Here is a 21,428-nt window from a genome sequence, read left to right on the forward strand (position 1 = left end):
TCCTATTTATTTTCTTCTACAAAACTGCTGCTTTCAGTAAAGGATTTTGCTCCTCAAAAAGGCCTGTATCTCCCATCAATTTAGCAGTAAGTATATCTTTCCTCCATTTTTTTCCTCTTTGAATTTTCTGCTGCATTTTTATTCACCTCTACCCTTGTTCTTTCAATTTGACCTATCACATCTGTCACCTCTTTCTCCCACTACACTCCTCTTTTCTCTGTGTTCCACATTCTAGTTTTCCACACAATGGCTTTCTTTGTCCTACTACTGTTGGGGAATTTTCTGCTTTGCCATATGAGACCAGAACTGCCTTTTTGTGGCTGATTTGATTAAAAGAAATCTTGAAGTAAATAAGAAATATGGGAGGGAGAGAACATGTTTTTGGTTGGGTGGGTTTTTTGCTTTAGAAGTAAGAGCTTGCAATTTCTTGCAGTAAAAAATGAATATATAAATAAATGGGGCACTTGCCCTGAATGTGTTCATAAATTCTTTTATGGGAATAGAAAGAAGGGTCTTCCTCAAGAAAGATACAGTCCAAAAGAACTATCCTTACTCAAATGTGAGTGCTGCTTGCAACCTTGATGTTTCATTAATTTATAAAGATTGAGACATTCGAAAGATAGGCTCAAAATAAAAAGCTAAAATACAGAATTCCTGGATGCCAACAGTCACCTCCTGTGCTGGCAGCAGCCCTCAGCTCTGCAGAGTCAAGAGCTCAGGTGGTTCCAAATACCATGAGATTATCCCAAAATCTGGGCTGGGCTGTCAGATGTCCTCTTGTGCTCAATTTCAAAATGCATCTGGCACCCTGGCCTTTGTGAAATTGGCATGAGAACACTGAGCTGTCAGAATAACAGAACTAGACACTGAGTACTGATACTTTTATTTAATCACTCCTGTCACTCAATTATTTATTAAAAATTGGGTAGAGGGTTTCTGTTATGTAACAAAGTAACATTTTAAGTCAGAATTTTAAACCTAATAAGGAGGTCACTTCAGAGGATGAGGGATCTTGCCCTTCAGATTGGATCAAACACACAGTAAAACTCTTTATGAGAATCCATCAAACCTTGTCCTTGCTAAATATGTATACTTATATGCTTTGAATAGATCTTACACATTGAAAATACTGTTCTTTCAGACAAATATTGTCTGCCTGTGCATTTGGAGGAAGTTGCTTAGAAGAGACTGGAAACAATATAATCCGTGTGAACACCATCTATCAGCCCAGCTCCATTGTCATGGACAAACCAGCAAGGAATATCAACTCCATGTGTAGGATCTCTTCTGTAATCCTTCTGCCAGCCCCTGAAAGGGAAAACACAGCCATGGAGTACTGAGGTAGGAACTGCACCTGGACAAGAAATCTTGCATTAAGTCTTTGCTAAGGACTCCATTATTTTGTACCTTGTTACTGTCAGTTCATTGTTCTTAACAATCATTGTGGCATCTGGTTTCTTGGGATCAGAGCCAGGATGAATTTCAAGTATAGTGAAGTCAATGGGCTGGAAAAACTGTCCTAAAAAGAGAAGCTAAAATTACCATTTCAGGCATAAAAACAGAAGCAAACCAAACAGAAATCCCAGAATTTCTACATTCCTGTGCTGGTTTCCATGTCCCTTCAGAGTTTGGATTGGATAAGCAAACACCAAGTTTCAGGTAAGGCTGAACATATGCCTGAGGTATTATTGGTATTATTTTCTGTTTATAAACCAGAATTGTATCCACATCATCTGCATGTAAGCTCCAGTTTCTGACTGCACAGAAAAATTGCAGCCTTTTCTAGGTATCCTTCAAAATACCATCACTTGGTGTGTTGTCTATTCTGTTGAATTTAATACATATTTTCCAAGTCTTCAGCTTTTAAATAATCAAATAATCTATTTGTTGATCTCTGAAATTTCTGGATGTGATTATTCTCAGCACAAGTACAATATTCTGTCTATAAATTATGTACCCTCATGAGGAAAGACCAGCAGGGAAACACTAAACAAAGTCATACCTAATAATCCATGGGTCTGTTCAGACAATTTATCACTTTTCAATGTATACAGTCCCAGGAAATCTTGGTGGAGAGGATGTTTCTTCCACACTTGGTGCAAAACAACAACAAATGAGGCACCACTGCCCATTGAGAGCACCAGATTTTTTTTCCTGTTAATTATCAAAGTTAAACTGAGGAAAAAAGAAAAACATGACTTAGAACATTGTGTTTACCAGAGTTAACAGCAACAGAAAGAAATGTGAAAAGAAAAAACAAATGCAGCTTTATAAACTGCTCAGGGCTTTTTAAGAGAGAGGGTTTGCTGCCTAGTTTGGTCCATGGAGTCTCTCTGTGTGTTCACAGACAGTCACAGAATCATATTAAATGACACTGGAAAAGGCTACCTGGTCTTTAAACTTTTCAGTAAGATGTTTTTAGCAAAACCTGTCCCTTAACAGTGAAATTGGTTACAGATAGGTTGGTGATATGTAGATACAGCACCTGATGCTCAGTGATACAAATTCTATGATTAAACCATCAATTCTTTGCCTGAATGCTATATGACACTTTTTCCTTTCGTCTTTCAGAGAATTCAACTCCCAAACTGCCTATTTTAGTGCTAGGATAGAGAACATTTGCTTCTGATTGTGTCAGTGATATCATCCATGTGTTTATCACAATAAAAAAATCATGTATATGAATGAGAATTTGCTCTTTCTGCTGCGCTGCTGGGCCTTGAGAAGGCAGGGATTTTATTCTACACAGTGAAATGGAAAGGAGGAAGAGGAGAAAATGTTGCCTGTTCCTTTTATAAACCTTTTGCACAGGTATAAATGATTCTGTAATAGATCCCACGAGAAATATACCTGCTGACAAGAAAAAATATACCAATCCTGTGACTGCCACAAGTTCAATTTTTAAAATGGAGATTTGCTTTTTGAACATTATTATGCCTTTGAAAGATTACACACTATATCTGAAATTACTCCTTAAGTATTTGCAAGACACTGCTGTACAAAGCACAATACCAAATCTAGTTTCACCTTAGTCAGAGCAATAGAAGATCAGGGAAAAGTCTTCATTTACTTATTTCAAGCAGAGAAATTTGTGAATAATTCAGCAATTACATAACAAAGTAGAGAGCAGAATCCAGCAAGGCTTGAATCAATTGCTTTTGTAGATTCCCACACAAATCTTTGAAGTTTATTATTGATCAACATTTAACATATTTTAAGAAGAGTAGAAAGTAATACAAGAGCCTGATACCCTTTGTGTAAGTCTTACCCTGCTTGTTGCAAGGTGGCTGAGTCCAGCCAGGTGAAACCAGTTTTTTCATCACCATTCTCAATTGTGATCCTCTCAGGAGTTACTGTCAGCTTTACGTCCAGGTGCTTATTTGCAATACCAAGTTTTCCAAAATATGAGTTTTGGATCTTTGCATCACTATTTGCTCTCTTATCACCAATAAGTTCTCCATTGACTGTGATGCCTAATACAGAAATAAAACAAATATTGTTTTATAGACAGAAGCTGATCAATTGATGTCAAGGAGTGTCTTCAAAATTTAGCAACAACTTAAGAAATGAAATATGAGTTGAAATATAGATCATAATTATTTGTGAATATTTGTACCAAAGCCAAATAATGTTCTGGGTGTTGTTCTGTGAATTTCCACAAAGTCAACAATCATTTTGTTGAGAAAAGTTCAGTTTTTCCCAAAGACAGAGATTCTGTGATGGGTACAGAGTCTGACTGACATCAGTCTCTCTTTACCAGATATTCCACAAACTGGTGACCTAAGGATTATTTTATTGCTTCTACTACAACTCACTGAGACAAATTACTACTCTCAACTCTCACAGTGGTTTTTAAAGTGAGTTTAAAAGTCCATTTTGCTACAAGAAGTGAAAACAGTCATGGTAATGGTAAACTATCATAGCTACAGGACCTCCTGCTAGCTTTGCTAGGAAAAAAAGCTTATGCATTATAAAGAGAGAAATAGCCTTTAAACACATTTTGTTAGAAGTATTCTGTATTAAAAGAAAAATAAAGTTTAAAACTCACCTGTAACTGGGTCATTTATCAAATTTAAGATCATGCCAGGCTTTTCATTGATATTGAAACAAATGGCATCTTTTTTTTGTGGCACTGATATAATGAAGTGTGGATCTCCATCAACTGTAAAGGCAAATAACTGATGTCTGTATAGTGATACACAGAGTCAAAGCTCCACATGAGCATTTAATATTGCTTAATATTTAAATTTAATAACTAAATATAAATTATTTAATAGTAAACAGGCAGTTATCAACACAAAAATTACTGATGGTAATGAGGACTGAGAAAATGACCACATATCATTTCAATTACTTGATCTTTAGAAGACACTAAGAGATGTTTAAAGAGTAAATTAAAATACTTGCCCCTTAAAAATTAAAAAATGGCTGCTGTTATGGAAGGGAAATATTGAAAATATTCATAAGAATTGTGTAATTTAGCCTTAAATACCCTCTTCTGTTCTCCTAGACAGACACTACTCCAACTACTCACCGCTGGTATACCATGTGGGTGGTGATGCATATGTGTGATAGAGTGGTGAAGCTGCAGAAGGAAAGAAAGTTGTTAGAAAAACTCACACCAAAATGGAAAATTGCATGGCCTATGAAGATGTCAGGGAGTTAATATGCTAGGTAAATCAGTAATTACATCCTAGTTTTTAAAGCATGTCATCTATGGAATGACAGTTTGTGTGCTACTTTTGAATCAAAAAAATCTTTAGGGGAGACACAGATTTCACTTGTAGTCTAAATTGCTCTGAGGGTTTCCATATAGCCCAAGCAACATATCTGTAGGATACAAATATTTCAGACTTGAGGATTAAGCTATCAGCAAGGAAATGCAACATCATCCATTGAAAACTTCTGACTTTTTGACATTTGGTTTGGTTTTGTTTGTTTGTTTTACTTTTTTTTCCCAGAATTAGTTTAAGTCTTTTCAGTGAAGACTTGAAAAAACTAGACAGAGACTGGCACTAATATCCAGAGGAAAAGCATAACTTTAACTCTCCCATTTCCAGGATTGCCCAGCCAGCAATTTGGTAGATCATTTGCTGTCTCTTGAATAAAACAGATGCTTTTTGCACAAGTGACTGAACACTTTAATTTAGCCAGAGATGCTGACATCAGAGTCCCTTTCTTTATATAATTCCAAAGGAAATGCAAAGTGAAGTCCATTCTCTGTTCTCAGGAAACAGCTTTCAGGAAAAAATGGTGGTTTATGAACTGGTATTTACTCCTTCTAACTATTTAGCTGAAGTTCTGTCACCTCCTATTGTTCAACCTTTAAGTGTCTTTTCAGCAGTGAGCACAATTTGGTACTATTCGTCCAGTTGTACTGCCAGAAAAGGCATCTCTGCCTCTGGTAATTTCAGTTGACAGATTCTGCTCCATTCTGAAAAGCAAATTAAATTACTTACCCATCAAAGGACCTGTGAACATCCCTGTTTGAATGAAACAAAATGTTATTTTAGAGGCTACAAAGAACAAAACTCAATCTCACCCACTTCATTCCTTCCTCCTTCCAAAACCGACCCAAAAATCTTGTAATTATGTATAAATTTCTAAATTTAACAAATTAAAAATTTAGTCAAAACAGTTTCTTTAACAGTGCTACAAAGCAACAGTCTTGAAGGGGCTTGAAAGCACATCCTGCTTTTCAGCACAAATGTAATTTCTCCAAGAGCCTGGGGTTTGCTGTCTTTGGGATTGGGACAACCTGCTGTTCTCTGATCCCTCTGTGCCACCTTCTTCTAAACTGCACCTATGGGAAGGAAGAATTGCTTGCCTGGTTCCACATTTGTCTATTCTTCTGCTCTTTTTACATCTGAAATTCCGTCAGGATGTCTCTGTGCTTTAGAAATGGCAATCATGGCATGGATGAAGATATCTCTGTATAAGATTGCTACACACAGGTACCTGGAAGGCCCTGGTGGCAGCCCTGGAGAGCAGCTGACTTGTACTGGGCCTGAATTCTGGGTGGTGGGATGCTGCAACCATCAGAGACAGGAACTGCACTGAAACCACTATTTACAAACTGCCCATCTGAAAAGTTGTATATCTATTCATAACATGATCTTGATTAATTCCTCTTGAATGTTATGAAAATATTGCATCCTAGATCAATAACTAGTGTATAAAATCCATCTCTATTAAAACTATTAAGTAAATTTAATAAAAATTTACATACCTTCAGCTGTTACCATGGGCAGGTAAGAAGTAAAAGGAAGAAAAAGAGAAATTTACCATTTCAGTTATACAATTAAACAGGAAGGATTATGACCCTAATAAAACATTGTAAAAAAATTAACTGTTTGAAAACTCAACCAGCTATCTTTAGTATTTTGTAACGCCATTTTCCCGAGTGATAAAACTCAGTATTTGTAGATCAAACAGAAATGTAAAGAAAATAAAAAGCTGTTATGTGGAGCAGCAGAACTGCAATTATTATGTATGGGACAAGAGCTCTATTTGGAACTGTTTTATTGTTGTGCTGTACCTATATTGCAAAGTGTTCCTTACTGGTTTTATTATTTTGTGGTTTTCCAGGCATTTGGATTATTCTGTTAATACTGACTGGATGATTCAGTACATTGATTTGTGAATTGAGACTTCTGGGTGAGTAAAATTCGGGTTTTTTCTTACACAGGGTCAGAGCTTTAAGTATTTTCTTCTATTACTGCTCTATACTATCTATATACAGAGAGGATTTCCTTTGAAAGAGGTTCAGAAAAGAGCTTTTATACTACAAATACCTGGAAAGGGAAAGCAAAGAACTGAAGATGACTGAGTGGATGACAGTTCTGTCAGATGTTTGGGGATTTCCATGTAATGCAGACCAGCTGCAAACTTTAAAGTCATTATGTTGTGTAGTGACTTGAATGTTAAATTAATCATGAAGGGGTTTTATGTCAGTATTCCATTATAGGAGTCATGAAAAATAATGCAAAAATTTATCAGCAGAATGCCTGAAGAATGATTCAGAGTTGAAGGGCACTTAGCAATTTACTGGTTTCAGGACTTACTGCAGCTGAAAATACCTCACCAATCTCCAGTATCTCTGTTATGCTAAAATGCCTTAAGTTCCTATTCCAAAATCAGGAGATTAGAAATTTTTTCATTTAGAAGGCAGCAGAGAGCCCACACAGAGCTTCCAAGGAACTTTCAGGGGCTCTAAACAAAAAATTGGAGAAAAAATAAAGGATGCTGATAGAAGATACTGCAAAGCCTCTGTCAGACCTGTGGGATGAGGGTGGCTCAAACAATACAATGAGATGAGGTTAGGATGGCTGGGGGGCACACTGAGCACAGAGCACTGCTTTGCTTGGCCAAAGAGCAAGGAGGAACAGAGTATTTGTTACACAGGGGTTAAACAGAGAGGCTGAACTGTAGGAAAAAAGAATATTTCACTGAGCAAGGAGTTCATAATTAGCTAAAGTATCAGAGGAGTTGAAAACAAATAGTGTGTTCAATATAATTGCTTCTCTTTCTGCAATATATATATGACTATTGTGTTTTACATAAGTAATCTCAATCTTTTTACAACCTGATATATCCTGCCTGAGGAAGAGCTCATGCAAATTTTCCCTTTTTATGTGGAAAGAGGTTACTACATCTATCCCTAGGCTGAAGTATGTAGAAAAATAAAGGAGGAAGTGATAGTAAGTCATCTGAATATAGCTGGATTATTAGATTAGAAATGCTTCTTGGTTTTCAGGGTCTTTTTCTGTAATAGTTTTTCTATTTAGTTTAAAATACATTTATTTTAAATTTATAGTGCTTTGCCCATATGATTTAGTAATGAAGGATAGTTTGATGGAAATAAGCTTTACAATGAGGAGTAATTTTGCATAAATCACACACATGCCTGGCTTGGAAAGTAGATTTTGCAGATACATATTTAAAACTGTGCCCACATGAAAGCCTTTCTTTAGGGTGACATCAAAGGAACACTTAGCTTCTCAGATACAGTACAATTGTGAAGATGTCTATACCTTCAGTGGGTTTATCAGCAATCCCCTCTTCATTTTCTTCTGGTTTTGTTACCACCATGGATGTCAGTGGTGTTACAAACTTGTACCTTAGTGAGAGAGCCAGGGCTTGAGCTGTAAGGTTTTCCTTTTCTTCTCCTGTGGCTGTGATGCTGAATACAGAAAGAGACTCCCAGCATCAGTGATTGCTGAATCACTCACCACATATTTTAAAGAGTAATTTCTCTGCAGGTAGTTTATCAATAAGATATAACTGTTACAGCTTAAGAGCACTTCTGATTCTACTGGCTGTCCAAGAGAAAGGCAAAATTGTGCTTTATACTTGCAATAATTTAAAATTGTTTCATTTGCAACCTGAAATGTGAATACTGAGGCTAGGGAGGAGAACAGGGTGGTGGATTTCCCTCACTGATTTTCATGATTTTCCATTGGCAGCTCAGTGGGTTGTGAATGTCAGTTTCACATCCTAGAAACTGCAGGACTCAGAGGCTGTAAGGGGTTCAGAGCTAAGGTATTATTCCAGGTATAATTACCGTTTTTCCAAGAGTTGTTCAATGGTAAGATAAGCCCAGAGCCTTTCAATGTACTCTCCAAATATGTATTGTTGTTCTTGGAAAGCCTGAGCTGTCTGCTCAGCTCCTTGCTGTGTAGTGTACGACAGGGCGTCCTGAGCCTGTTGGGAGTAAAAATGTTCTCTGCATCACAAGTAGCCAGGGACTGACAGAACTTCCCGAAAACTAAGACCTTCACACCTGAAAATCTTGTGAAATTGAAAGCCAGTCTGGTTCTACACCAGAAAATTGCCAGTGTTGTATGAGGAATTTTGTCCCATGGTTTCTGGAAATTTTAGAGATGTACAGTACAGAACATAACCCAATATTCCACATTCACATGGCATTTTTGTTCATCACAATGGAGGCAAAAGAAGCATTCAGAGATTTTGGGCAGCTTACATAAGTCAAAGAAATCCATACTTACACCTTCAGCTCTTACATCTACAGACAAATGGTTTTGGTTGCTGTCTACAAAGCGCCCAGCCACCACAATCTCAGACCCATCATAGAAATGCTTGAAGCTGTTAGTAGTTAGGTCTGATATTTCATTTTCTGGGTAGTTTAACTCCACATCTATGAGCATGGGATTTGACACCTCATCATAAAACCCCTGTAGGATTAAAAGAAAAAAAGAAAACATTTAACTATCATTGTTTCTTTAGTTCATGGGTGGATCTGTAACCAGAAACATCCTGCTATTTCAGCAATGAAAAATAAAAGTGTATTTTATAAGAAATATTTAGATATTTAGTTAAATCTCGAGTGTGAGGCCTAGAAATCTACCAATAATGGAAATGAGAAAGGACATACAAACTCTTCAGTCTTGCTAAGAGAAAGGAAGAATATTTGAGAACAATGTGCTGTGGATGATGAGTTCCATCAATATAAATCAAGAGGGACACCAACCCTCCCCTTATTTGATAATTTCCTACACCTCTTCTCTGCAGAGACTGACATGGCAACATAATCAAAGGAGACTGGGTATTTGATTTTATCAGAGCTTGCAATGAAATCTAATATCTAATTATTTGGTGAATTCTTTGAATGGCTGCTACTGGAATATGAGAAGTAAAAAAAGAAAACCCTGTATGGCCTATACCAGTTTTCATGTCTTATACAATTCTAAAATGCCTCAGGAGTGTGGTAAGATACACCTGCTTGCAGTGAGTTTCTTAAGAATGAATATCTAGAGCTTTATGATTGTTATTCTTCTTGTCTCTTGACATGACATTAACCACATGATCTGAGAGGAACAGGACATACAATGACTGCAGCAATTCCACCAGAGTGTCCTTCAGAACTGTGAGTTGTGTCACCCTATCCCAACTTTTAAACTCCCTGCCATAGCCCACAGCATGTCCCTTTTACTGTCCCTGCACTTCCTGCTTATATAAGGGAAGGGGAAAATTAAATGCAACGAAAGGTCCCTTCCAACTCAAGCTATTCTATGATTCCAATACTCTGATCACAGCAGTCTCTGGAGCATCTCGGTATCAGATTACACGCTGGGATTTTGATTATTTGAAAATAAGAACATGAATAGTTATCTGACCCAATGTACCTCTGACCTCATGTACATGGTAATTACTTCACCTGAAGCTGCAAAGCTGTGTCAGAGTCAGGGTAAATCCGACGGGCCAGTCCTTTATTCTCCAGTGCCATCCTCTCCAAGAAGCCGTAGTCAACACCACTGCCAAAGCCAAGATTGTATAAGGTGTATCTGCCATCAATGGCTTTCTTCACTGCTTTCTCAATCTCCTGAGTATTTGATACACCTGCATCAAACCAGGAAATGTTTGAGTTGTTTTCAAAATAGATAAAATGATCACAAAAGCAAATGTGACTCGGCATGTTCAGGTTTCTTAGGAGACATTACCAAAAGCTTGATTAAGTACTATGATGCTGGTATAGTAGCGTTCAAATAATGAAAATATCCAGAAGTCAAAGATGAAGGCCATTTTTAACTAGCAATTTTTTGTTAGTTAATGAACTATCTTTATTATTCCATCCAACACAAACATACCTACATTTGGCTGACCATCTGTTAACATGATAATTATAGAAGCGCTTCTCTTGGGCACAAGGTTTTCTTCATGAGCAGCATTCAGAATATCAATTCCTCTCATCAAACCACCATGTAAATTTGTCACTATGAGTTAAAAAAGAAATTTGGGTTCAGCAAGGGCTGTCAAAATAAAGGTCCATTTTTCATTGGGGCCTGAAGAGATTTCATTACAGTAAGAAAATGAAAGATTTGGATTTACAAGCAGGGGGATGTCTAGATAGAAAAGTACCTGGACTTTGGAAACATAAAGAGAAATAGACATCATTTTCTGAGTAAAACTGAACTTCAGGAGTGCCTCATCAGCAATATTAAACCCCAACAAACTTTGTAGCATTGTGTTCACAGAATCAATCAATAAATTAACTTACACAATGACCTATTGGCAAGGCCCATCAAGTACTTACGGCCTTGAGCAGAAATTTGCCGAACAAACTTCCTTGCTTCATCCAGATTCTCAGGAGTGGCCTTGATTAATGTTTCTTTCCAGGTAGATATTTCACTATCAAATAATATGAAATTGAAGAAGTCATCTTCTTTAATGTCATCTAGGATTTTTAGCAGTGCTTCTTTTGTCTGTAAGGCAAAGAGATTTAAATACATGATTCAAAATTTAACAGAATATGTGCTTACAGATTTTACATCATTAATCTCTCAGCACTGGGCTATTTTTTACTCCTACACAGTATATATTGCAAAAATTCTGAGCTTGTTCTGTTCTTGCTAGTCCCTGTGTCAATTTCAGAGTAACTCTAGGGAAGTCAGCTGCAATAACATCTGGTAAATCTTTGTAGCTGAGATGAAAATCCGTTTTCCCGTCATGGTTGGTTGCTTACACTGAGATAAGCTGGCATGGCAAATGGGTAGCTACAGGTTAGTGGAAAAGCTCATAAACAAGCATCCCTGGATATTTTGATGCAGCACCAAAGCCTGAAAATTCTGAACATTAGCTTAGTAATAACTCTGAAAAGAGCTGCCGCTTCCCAGATACAGAGTGAACAGAGAAAATGCACATAATCGGTATGCACAGCTCATTTTTTGGAACTGTCAAGCATATGACAGCACTCTCTGGAAATGTTGATATTTAGAGTTTTGAACTAATGACATTTCTAAGTAAATATAGGCTAAATGTATAGATTTTTGTTCTACAGCAACACTGCAAACTAGTACATCTGGCACTGGGCATTAGGGAGGTCACGCCATTGAGCCACTTTGTAACAGCTTGAGCAGCACATGTGCACTCTAGGGCATCATATCCCTTCCAGCACCATCTCCCTCCCAGCACCCTGTTCCAGCTCTTTCACTGGAACTCCATAGTAATGTAATAACTCACTTGTGCTATTTCTCTTCCAGACATTGAGCCACTAGTATCCAATACAAAAATAATATTCTTGGACAACTTCGGAAGATTTGTTGGTGCAAAGAAGTGTACAAAATAGCCATTGACAATCTGAAAAGGAAAACACCACCAGCAAAAATTTTGGTACATTTTAAAGGTAAAACAGATAAAGGAGATATTACTCTCATTCAACGTCTAGCCTCTGAGTGGCCTAAAAAGTTTTAATGGCTCCAATCAGTCTCACCTCTGTCCATGGGCCCAGGGGTGTCATTTAAGTGCAAGACTGGGCCTTTAGGCACTGAGCTACAGTGTCAGAACAGCTACAGCGTCCTGTCTCCAGCTGCGTCACACCTATATCTGTTCCTATCCACGGACTCCACTGTTTTGGATCCCACCCTGAAGACCCCACTGAGTGCTCCCACTCAGCTGCCTTAGGAAACAGCTGGCACTCGCTGCTCCCTGACCTTTACTGCGCAAGTTAAACTGTTTAACAGTTCAGAATTTTAAGGTTAGACTTACCTGCAAATTATCTGGAGTTGTTCTCTTCACATCATATCTTACAGTAAAATCCCCATCCAAGACAGACTCTGAGCAACTTGGACACCTTCGCTGCTGGTCAAGGGTTGGCTTGAAAGATATATGGCCCTGAAAAGAAAAACCTTCCTTAGATGTGACCCTTAATAGCTGAAAATCTTCTACAGAACACATCTGCATTTTTTTAAAGCTGGTATATTTATTTTCACAGACATAAGAATAACCTGTTTTATTGGGTTAGCTACTAGATTGTACATATCCATATGTACTTAGAAATTTATTGGTGGTAACTGACACATGAAGGCTGCTATCCACAGCTTTCTCCATATGATTTCTTCCCCACCTGCCTTGGGTCAGCTCTTCACTCTGAGCAACACCTTTGATAAAGCTGTTGTATGTTTTAGGAATTCTACTACTCCCATATAAGGGAAAACTACTTGTTAGTAATTCAATTTTTCTATAAGAGATAATCTTACTGGTATCCAGATTTCCTCTTGCTGCCATTGCTAGCACTGAAATTAGTATTTCAGAATTATAACCATAATATGTAAATGATGGAATGCAGTAATCAATATACCTTTTTTCCTGAAAAAGTTTTTTTAATGGTATTTTGTAGCTCATTGGTGATGAATGTTCCTTCTGCTTCCAGCTCAGTGATACCCTGGGGCTCAAAGATATCTACTTCAATCTGAAATATTAATTAAAAATTTACTGTCATTGATTAAACCACAATACATCAACTCAGCCATTTACAGGAGGATCATCAGTACAGATGTGAAAGAGGGATTTTCATAAAAATAAAGAAATTTACTTTTGTAATACATAATAGCAGTCCAAATCTACACTTATGTAGACACATCTTCAGCCAAAGAGGCTTTTTCAAACACAGAAGTTAAAAAAAGCTAGAAATAAGTAAACTTTAATAGAAATATGACTTGTTGGAAAGCTAGACAGTAGCATCCTATCAAGGCAGACAGACACAAAAAGCTGCAGTATTCCAGAATTTAAAGATGGTGTTGTTTCACAGTGGTGTGAAAAAGCTGGAGTTTATGCTATAAGGGTATATACAATTACTCCAAGGCATTGCAATATCTTTTTCAGTTTTTCATGGAGGATTTCTTTTGGAATGCTCAGTAGATGAGCAAATTTGTCAGGTTTACAAGTAAAAGCCTGCATTAAAGCGAACTCATGAGGGGTCCCCATGGGACTTGTGAGAAATGATATCGTGGCCTTTAGCTCACCTGTGAACCAATGGGAATGACCATGGTACTCCACTTTCAACAAATATGCAGAATTCCATCATCTCTTAAATTACAGCCAAATTTGATCAGTTTGCCACTTACCTCAAAATCTTTGACAAGCTGCTTTGGTTTTACTTTGATGAACATTTCATATTTTCCAAACTGTCGCTTCAGCAGTTCCTCATATGTGAGTTCAAAAGTGACTTTACTGGCTGCTTTAATGTTGACTGAGACAGTGAATTTTTCTGTTTTTCTTCCTGAAGCTCTGTATTTAAGTGGATAGGAAAAAGATCTTTATCCTCTTTCACGGTATTTATTGTTGGTGGTATATGATTTTCAAAAATAAGTAAAACAAGGATGGGATTTTTGATATACTGCTAAAAATCATCAATCAATACTCAAAATCATACTCAACCTGTATAATTTATTCAAGTTTCCCACTGAGCTTAATCCCAGGAATAGGTCCCACAAAGACAGTGAAAGTCGCAGGAACAGGCTTTCCATATTCGCAGACAGTGCCTGTGCAGTCAGAGGCTGTATTTCCTTCCTACAATTTGTGCTACAATAACTATAACTTAATGATTGTTCTTTTGTCCCTTAATGTCAGCAAAGTGCCAGAACACAGCATTTCCAATCTCACAGTCTACTATGGAGTGATGATGTGGAAGCCACAAGACATGATCCTTACTTGACAAGACCAGCAGTCTGTCCTCTTGAAACAGCCTTCTCATATTGCTTTTTTGCAGCTTCTTTTTCCTTTATAGTTCCAGGATAGGTGACACCATCAATTGTCCTGCAGATGAAAAAGTCCTAGCTCAGTAGAAGGTTACAACAGGAATTCTCCCTTTATTGATTTATTTGCTAATAACCTTTCAGAGACCTGCTATTACCAAGATTTTGGGCCCTTTCACTGAATCTAGGCTCCTCAGAGGATTCATCTGGAATGAAGAGCTCTGTGCTCAGCATCATAAAAAAATCTAAACAAATTTTTATTTTGAATTAGATCAAAAGTGGGCTACAGCAACACAACTTACACCTGCCATATTCCTGCACTTCAGCAGCTTCACCATCTCATCTCGTCTAATGGCAAACCAATTCTCTGGATGTGACTCACCTGTCCAGATGCCATCATCTACAGAGGAGCATTTCATCCTTGAGCTCCTTAGAGGACTAAGCAGCCATTTCTCATCACCTCATTCTACCAAAAAATTTCTAAGATGCATTATGAGGGTTTGTGTCCTAAAGCTACTGCTCCTCTTCACTGGAGATAAAGCAGGCATGGTGTGATTAGCAGAGATGGATGTGCTTAACTGAACCAAACCTCATCATGGTGGAGAACTGCACATGATTGCAACTAAAGGTACAAATGTAAAAGAATAATTCTACTTTCTGCCTTTCATTCAAATATGATTTTTAAATGAAGAGATAAATTAAGCTATAATGCCATCAGGGAAATGAAGTAATGGAACTTTCCTGGTTTGATAATACCACAGTAAGTAAGAGGCATTTCTGAAAAGGTGGATGAATCCGCAGGAAAGTTCCTGCATTCCCTAAGGTTCCCTTCTATTCATAATGATGAATAGAAATAATTGAAAATTAGTCATCTTTTCTACAGATGTACCAATGTTTGCCTTTCTCCACATATCTTGCATGTTAAGTTAATAGTACCAGAAAATTACCCAGGAGGTATTTAGAAATCTATTTAAATGGCAAAGTAAAAATGAACACTCGGGTTCCATTTCTCCCAGTTGAATTAGCACAGATTTTTGGTCGTTTTTAACAATATTGTAAAGATTACACACATGCTGAAGTTGGTAATGAAGGCTGTCTTAGGGAGTTCAACATCAAAGAAGACTTCTTTGGACACATTTCCACGATTGACAGCTCGGCTGGTGATGACATTGTGTGCAAAGCGGGAAGTCACTTTACTATCAATTTTCATGCTATAGATTTCCATCCCATTGACAACCTGTAGATTGAGAAAAGAAAAAAGACAAAAAGAGCACTAGCTGTTACACTTGTGTGTATTAATCAGTTGTGATCATATTTTTAAAAAGAAACCACAGCAGTACATTGATCACTCCAAAGCAAAAAGAAAGAAAGACCTAATATAAGAACTGGAGCACAGCTGTGTTTCCTTGTATGTCTATTTCACTGACATGATGGTGCTATTCCACAAGTCATAACTATAGACTTTAACAAAATACTACCACCAAAAATACTGCCATTACAGGAATAGGTTTTTTCTCTACTAAGTGACTTTTTATGGTTATTCAAAGATCACAACTCTTTATTGCTGCCTCACTGTATTAGTGACTGTAGTTATCAGAGGAATGGATGACTCCTAGAGCAGGGATGTAAGTAATCCTCTTGTTTTAAAATAGCCCAAATACCTCCAAATTCCGTTTTATGTTATTCTCAGCTTCCTCCCAGCTGGACCTCAGTCTTTTTTAAACAAGGAAATGGGCAAGGCAATATTTATTTTCTTTGAATGTTCAGGTATAAGGTTTCGGGATACTAAGTGAAAGCATGGGAACAACAGATGTTCCCATTAGGAACTCCACAGCAAGGTCTGCTTCTGGTAGCAAAACCAGCACTGGAAGGAACTTTGGAGTTTTTATGATGGGTCTGATTTCTGCTGATTAATTAAGAAGGTCCCCAAACAATCAAAGCATTTAAGCATTGCTGAAGGGGAATCCAGGTGCCAAGAGGAATCAGCCCCAGAGATGAGGTCTCTTGCCTTCCTTAGCAATAACTGCAACATAAAAGTAAAAACAAAACAAACATAGAATGAAAGTCTGTTAGAGATATGGAGGTGACTTCAAAAGAACTTAGGTATTTATTCAAATACAATGAGATTAAAAATGATTTGTTCATCCTCTTTTCTTGTGCAGGAGCTTCCATTAGAGCTTGGAAAGCAAATGTCTAGTTAATCATACTGCCTAAAACAGGCAGCTCTGGGCTGTTTTCCTTGTCACAGACTCAGAAATATCCATTTGCTCAGACTGGACTCACAGAAACATTTTGTGAACACAGTAAGAATATTCTTGTCACTATAAAATCTTGGTAGCCCAGAAAAAACCAAACCTTACTCACCAAGTCATTATCAGCATTTTGCTTCTGTAAAGAGAAAAAAAAGGGAAAAAATCATGACTAGGTAGGAAAGCTGCATTTAGAAATAAATCTCTTAGCATCTGTGTAGTTGTCACAAGTTAAAAGAAGTCCAGGAGAAGGAAGGCTTGAGAAAGGTCTTCATTAATAAACCGAAGTAAATTTGAGGGGAAAGCAAGTAAGGGATGTGAGGCAGGTAGGAGTTATTTTGCTTAAGGCATTCCCAGCTTTGGTGAATGTTTTGGTTTTCATTTGATATTAGTGTACCCTAAATACTGTGTTTTTGAAAGGTAAGTTAAACTTTGAATGTTGCTTACTTTATGTTGCTCATGTGACACAAAAAAGTGTCCTCTCCCAACCAAAAATACACATGTACCTTTGAAATATGAGGGAGGATGAGAGGAAAAGAGGCTCAAATGCTCAGTGCCATTTATAATTAAATGTCATTAAGACTAAAGAACACACTAAAATCTGTTTAATTGGTCTTGAGTAAGGGTTGGCTGTATGGTGACTTCAAGTAAAACCAAAATATCTTGTCCTCATAGTAACATCTGTTTCTTGAGAATTCCTAGATCTGAGTCCTGCAGTACATGTTTTCTTTTCAAACTTATTTTCCTTTGGAAGAAAAAGAAGAGTTGTATCAAAGCGTAAAAACCCACTTTGCACAGTTTTTTTCCTGTCACACAAATCCAAACTATCATTCAGACGAAGCCTTACATTTTTTTCAGACTCCTAAATTTTTCCCATTTCAGCCCACCAGCCTCTCCTCCTAACATGACCAGGTAGGAAGGTAATTCAGCAGGATTAGATAGGAGAGGCTGCCTCTACAAAAAGCTGCATGGAGGGGAGGAAAAATAAGCAGTTAAAACATGGAGGGTTCTTTTTTCCAATATTTGCTCCCAGACTAGGGGCAAATATCAGAATCTGTACAACAGTGGCTCATACTTTGTTCTGAAAGAGACAGGCACTAAACAAACTTCCTGAGTGCTGTTAAAATAACAGCTTGTGTAACTCAATTCCCATCAGCTCAGCTGCAAACACCTTATCTCATCTGGCTCCAAGAGCCTTGGGGGTCACATTTTGTGAAATTGTGTTTACCTGCTCCATCAAAGGCAGGGGTGAGGACACAACAAATCAGACACACATCTCAAGTATACTTAAGGCTTTCAGTACTTTTCCCAGCTGGAAACTGAAACACAGAGGGTTATTTTTTTGTTTATTTTGGCATTCTTTTGAAGACATTATATTAAATCTATGGTAATGCAAGGTTTGAGGGAGGAGGCTTCTCTTCTGCTATAAGAGTCTGGCAAAAAATGTCAGTGTGCATTTCTTTAGGTTCACCTTTCAAACTGTTAATGCCATCCAGATGATTTCTGTATGTCCATCTTTCCTTTTCACAAGCATATATGGATTCCTTTAATGCCAGTATAGAGTGTGCACCAAATCAAATCTGACCTTTCTAATACTGGAAATATTTTTTCTATATCCATACTGTCATTACAGCTTGTTATTTCCCCTTACAATACACAAACTGAGGTATGCACCTTGGGAAATGAAAAGCTGGAAGTCTGTGAAATGTCAGTTTGTTTGGTACAAACTTTTCCTTACAGTGGAATTACCACACAGTTTATACAAAATGCACACCCCAAAAAACCAAAAACCAAAAACAAAACCAAAAAAACCCCAACCAACCAAAAACCCTATAAAAATGTGTATAGCTACAAATTCTGCAATTCTGACTACTGCTTCCAAACTGAAAGATACTGTACCTGCATTTCAGTTTTACAGAATTGCTGTTGTGCACATTCTTTATCAGAATCATGGCTTCAACAGTAGTTTTGAAAGAGTTCTATTTTGATTTTGTAAATATTTTGAGGGGTACTCTGCAATTTTCATTGAAACTACAGAAAAATCTCTCTGTGAAAGGCACTACTCACTTTTCACTTGGGCTGATCTCTAATGAAGATACTCAATCCAGCTGGACATCATCCAGATACCTGCTCTAGCTGACCCTGGTTTGTACAGGGGAGGGGATTACGTGACTTTAAGTCTGTGATTTTGTTCTGGGTTTTTTCATTTTTAATTATTCACTTGAGTGTAACTTGAGCCATCACTAACACCAAGGTCATTCTGAGCTATGTGGGCAAAAAGCAATAGTGTGCCAATCAAAATGATGGTGCAATTCTAGACAAAAATGAGAATTAACATCCTCTACCCTGGGTAATTGTTACTTGATAAAATGTTTCTGTATTATTTTCACATATTTGCCAGGTGCACCAATTATTAGAATTTTATTATTTTTCAGTTGTGCAACAGCAATAAACTTCTTTTGTTTAATACTGTTTTACTGTGGGAGCAGAAAAGAAGTGCAGAGAATCTATGGAAATTGGAAGGTAAAAGAGAAATTTGAACTCCCGAGAAAACAGAGAGGGAAAAGAGGACTCCCTTACACTACTTGCTGAAAGAAACCCTGATTGTACAGCTTGGGAAACTAAACCACAGCACAGCTAAAAGACTCAGCAAAGACTGTACAGTTATCTTGAAGTGACCTCTGGGAATCCAAAGTGCTGAACGAGGTATTTGCATATATCCCTAAATGCTACATAGGAAAACAAGGCATGAAAATTATCTCTGAATCTACAGCAGCCCTGAAGATTCATCACCCCAAGTGATGCCAATTGGGTGCCACAGAGAAGAGCCCATAATGCAGCTCATAGGAACACAGTGTGCCAGCACACACAGGGAACTCTGATGCAGATTTTTGTTCCATTTTCAGCAGAATTGGGTCTGCCAATTGTGTCTACCTAGCTGTGGCTCTAAAAGCAGCTTTGACAGCTTAAAGGTCACCAGACAGCCAGAATTCCAGCCATGCTTCAGCACTGGATACTGCTTGCTCAAAGGGGCCAAGACACAGATGGGTGCTGAGACCTTCACCCTACAGAGCAATCTCTTCCATTTCAATCAAATCACATTTGCATAAAGTACAGAACAAAACTGAGAGAATCAGCTGGCTTTTCCATAGTGCTCTGCATGCATAGATGGAACATTGCACAGAGCTTTGGCAGTTTTCCATTTAGAAAGGCTTTAGCATTGTAAAACATGTAGAGAACTCCAGACACTGCAGTAATCAGAAGGAAAAAGCTACATCATATCTGGGCTACATGATGGTTAAATAATAAGAATCCCTGGCATTTCAAATTTGCAGCATTAGCTCTCATGTTGACTTTTAGAAGTTAGACATGTTACTATCCTGATTTTCAAAGAAAAAGTCTTGGCAAAGATCATAACCTCATCAACAGCAATCAACTGTAAATTGTTTTGTCCTGTTCTACCCAGTAACTCAGAATGCTCCCTAAAGAGATTTGCCCTCTCTAACTTTTCAGAGTGCACAGCCACTGACAGAGAGAGAAATAATTTATCAAAGTGAGGAGTAGTGGCCAGCAAGATAACCAAAGAAAATTAGGCAAAACATCAGGGAGCACTTACTCAGAGATCCAATCAAAACCAGAATGGCTCCTTTGAGAGATGTATCTCAGGTTGTGCTAACATGGAAATCTTTTGAGAAAAATCCTACCATGTCATTTGGACTCTGGGCATTTATCTTGATGCCATGCTACAGCTCTGTTTTCTGCTTCTTAGAGCCATCTTTTTCATTGTATTCCTTAACAGGTGCCAAAGTCAGTTCTCTGGCAGCACTGATTGCTTTACACATTTAAATATTTTACTAAAACATGTCACCATTACATGGTGATGACAGGGAAAACAGAGGAAAGAGATGTTTTAAAAAGAGAGAGAGAAGAACTTCAGAGCTGATTGAAAACTGAGGCTGATTAGAGATCAATCAGTCTGAGTTCCAGCTTTTATCCCGTGTCCAGAGGTACCAGAGAACACAGAGCTCCAGCTGCCAGCATTGTATGAAGTCTGATAAATGCTAATAAACTGCAAGAAATTAATCTCTGAGGAGCGGGAGACCCACACCCCACACATTGTTGATTACTTACCTCGATGCTGCTGACATGTGCTAGCAATAAGTCTGAGGATGCAAAGGTAGGAATCAATACTAAAATACAAAGCAACAGATTATTTTCCATTTTGGAAAAAAAGTGAGGTTCCTATTGGAACGATATGCATAAATATATAAAGCTTTGTTTACCCAGTGTTAATAAATAACCCAATGACAGAAGTGGGATTAAGCATTAGACATTTGGGAAAAATCAGGTGCTGAATTTTGAATTAGTATAATCTATAGAATAGTGTTAGAAAATCTCTTAAAGAATTTACAGAATATTTCAGCAGTGTCTCTTCTATGTAATAGCTCCAAACAGAAATTCACAGCCATTTTCCTACTGGCAACTGAGATTAATCTCCACACCAGACCCACTTTTTTTCCCAAATGAAAACTGTCATCTTTCTGATACTTCCATAAAGGCTTTCCCTGGCTCAAATTTACTGCAGCCATAACAGAGCTTGCAGTCTGTGAAAGCCATTTAAGCTCCATTTCAAAAGCACCCCTGTAATCCTCTGTATCACTCAGGTACCCGATTTAGGTACCGTTAT

General features: G+C 37.6%; 1 protein-coding gene across 1 annotated transcript; it reads right to left on the minus strand.

The window, feature by feature from the left end:
* Window positions 1–1,178: 1,178 nt before the first annotated feature.
* LOC115908412 (inter-alpha-trypsin inhibitor heavy chain H3-like) lies at window positions 1,179–20,962 on the minus strand. The gene is made up of 21 exons (XM_030956955.1): window positions 20,873–20,962; window positions 16,857–16,880; window positions 15,563–15,729; window positions 14,449–14,553; window positions 13,863–14,025; window positions 13,097–13,207; window positions 12,505–12,630; window positions 11,980–12,096; window positions 11,054–11,222; window positions 10,608–10,733; window positions 10,178–10,359; window positions 9,009–9,194; window positions 8,564–8,703; window positions 8,014–8,182; window positions 5,543–5,603; window positions 4,535–4,585; window positions 4,049–4,162; window positions 3,269–3,473; window positions 2,003–2,175; window positions 1,408–1,519; window positions 1,179–1,308 (listed from the first exon to the last, which is right to left on the minus strand). Exons 1-21 carry the CDS (start codon window positions 20,960–20,962, stop codon window positions 1,179–1,181), a joined length of 2,721 nt encoding a protein of 906 aa, XP_030812815.1.
* Window positions 20,963–21,428: the final 466 nt, after the last annotated feature.

This window comes from Camarhynchus parvulus, chromosome 12 (assembly GCF_901933205.1).
Source record: "Camarhynchus parvulus chromosome 12, STF_HiC, whole genome shotgun sequence".
NCBI classification, from domain to species: Eukaryota; Metazoa; Chordata; class Aves; order Passeriformes; family Thraupidae; genus Camarhynchus; species Camarhynchus parvulus.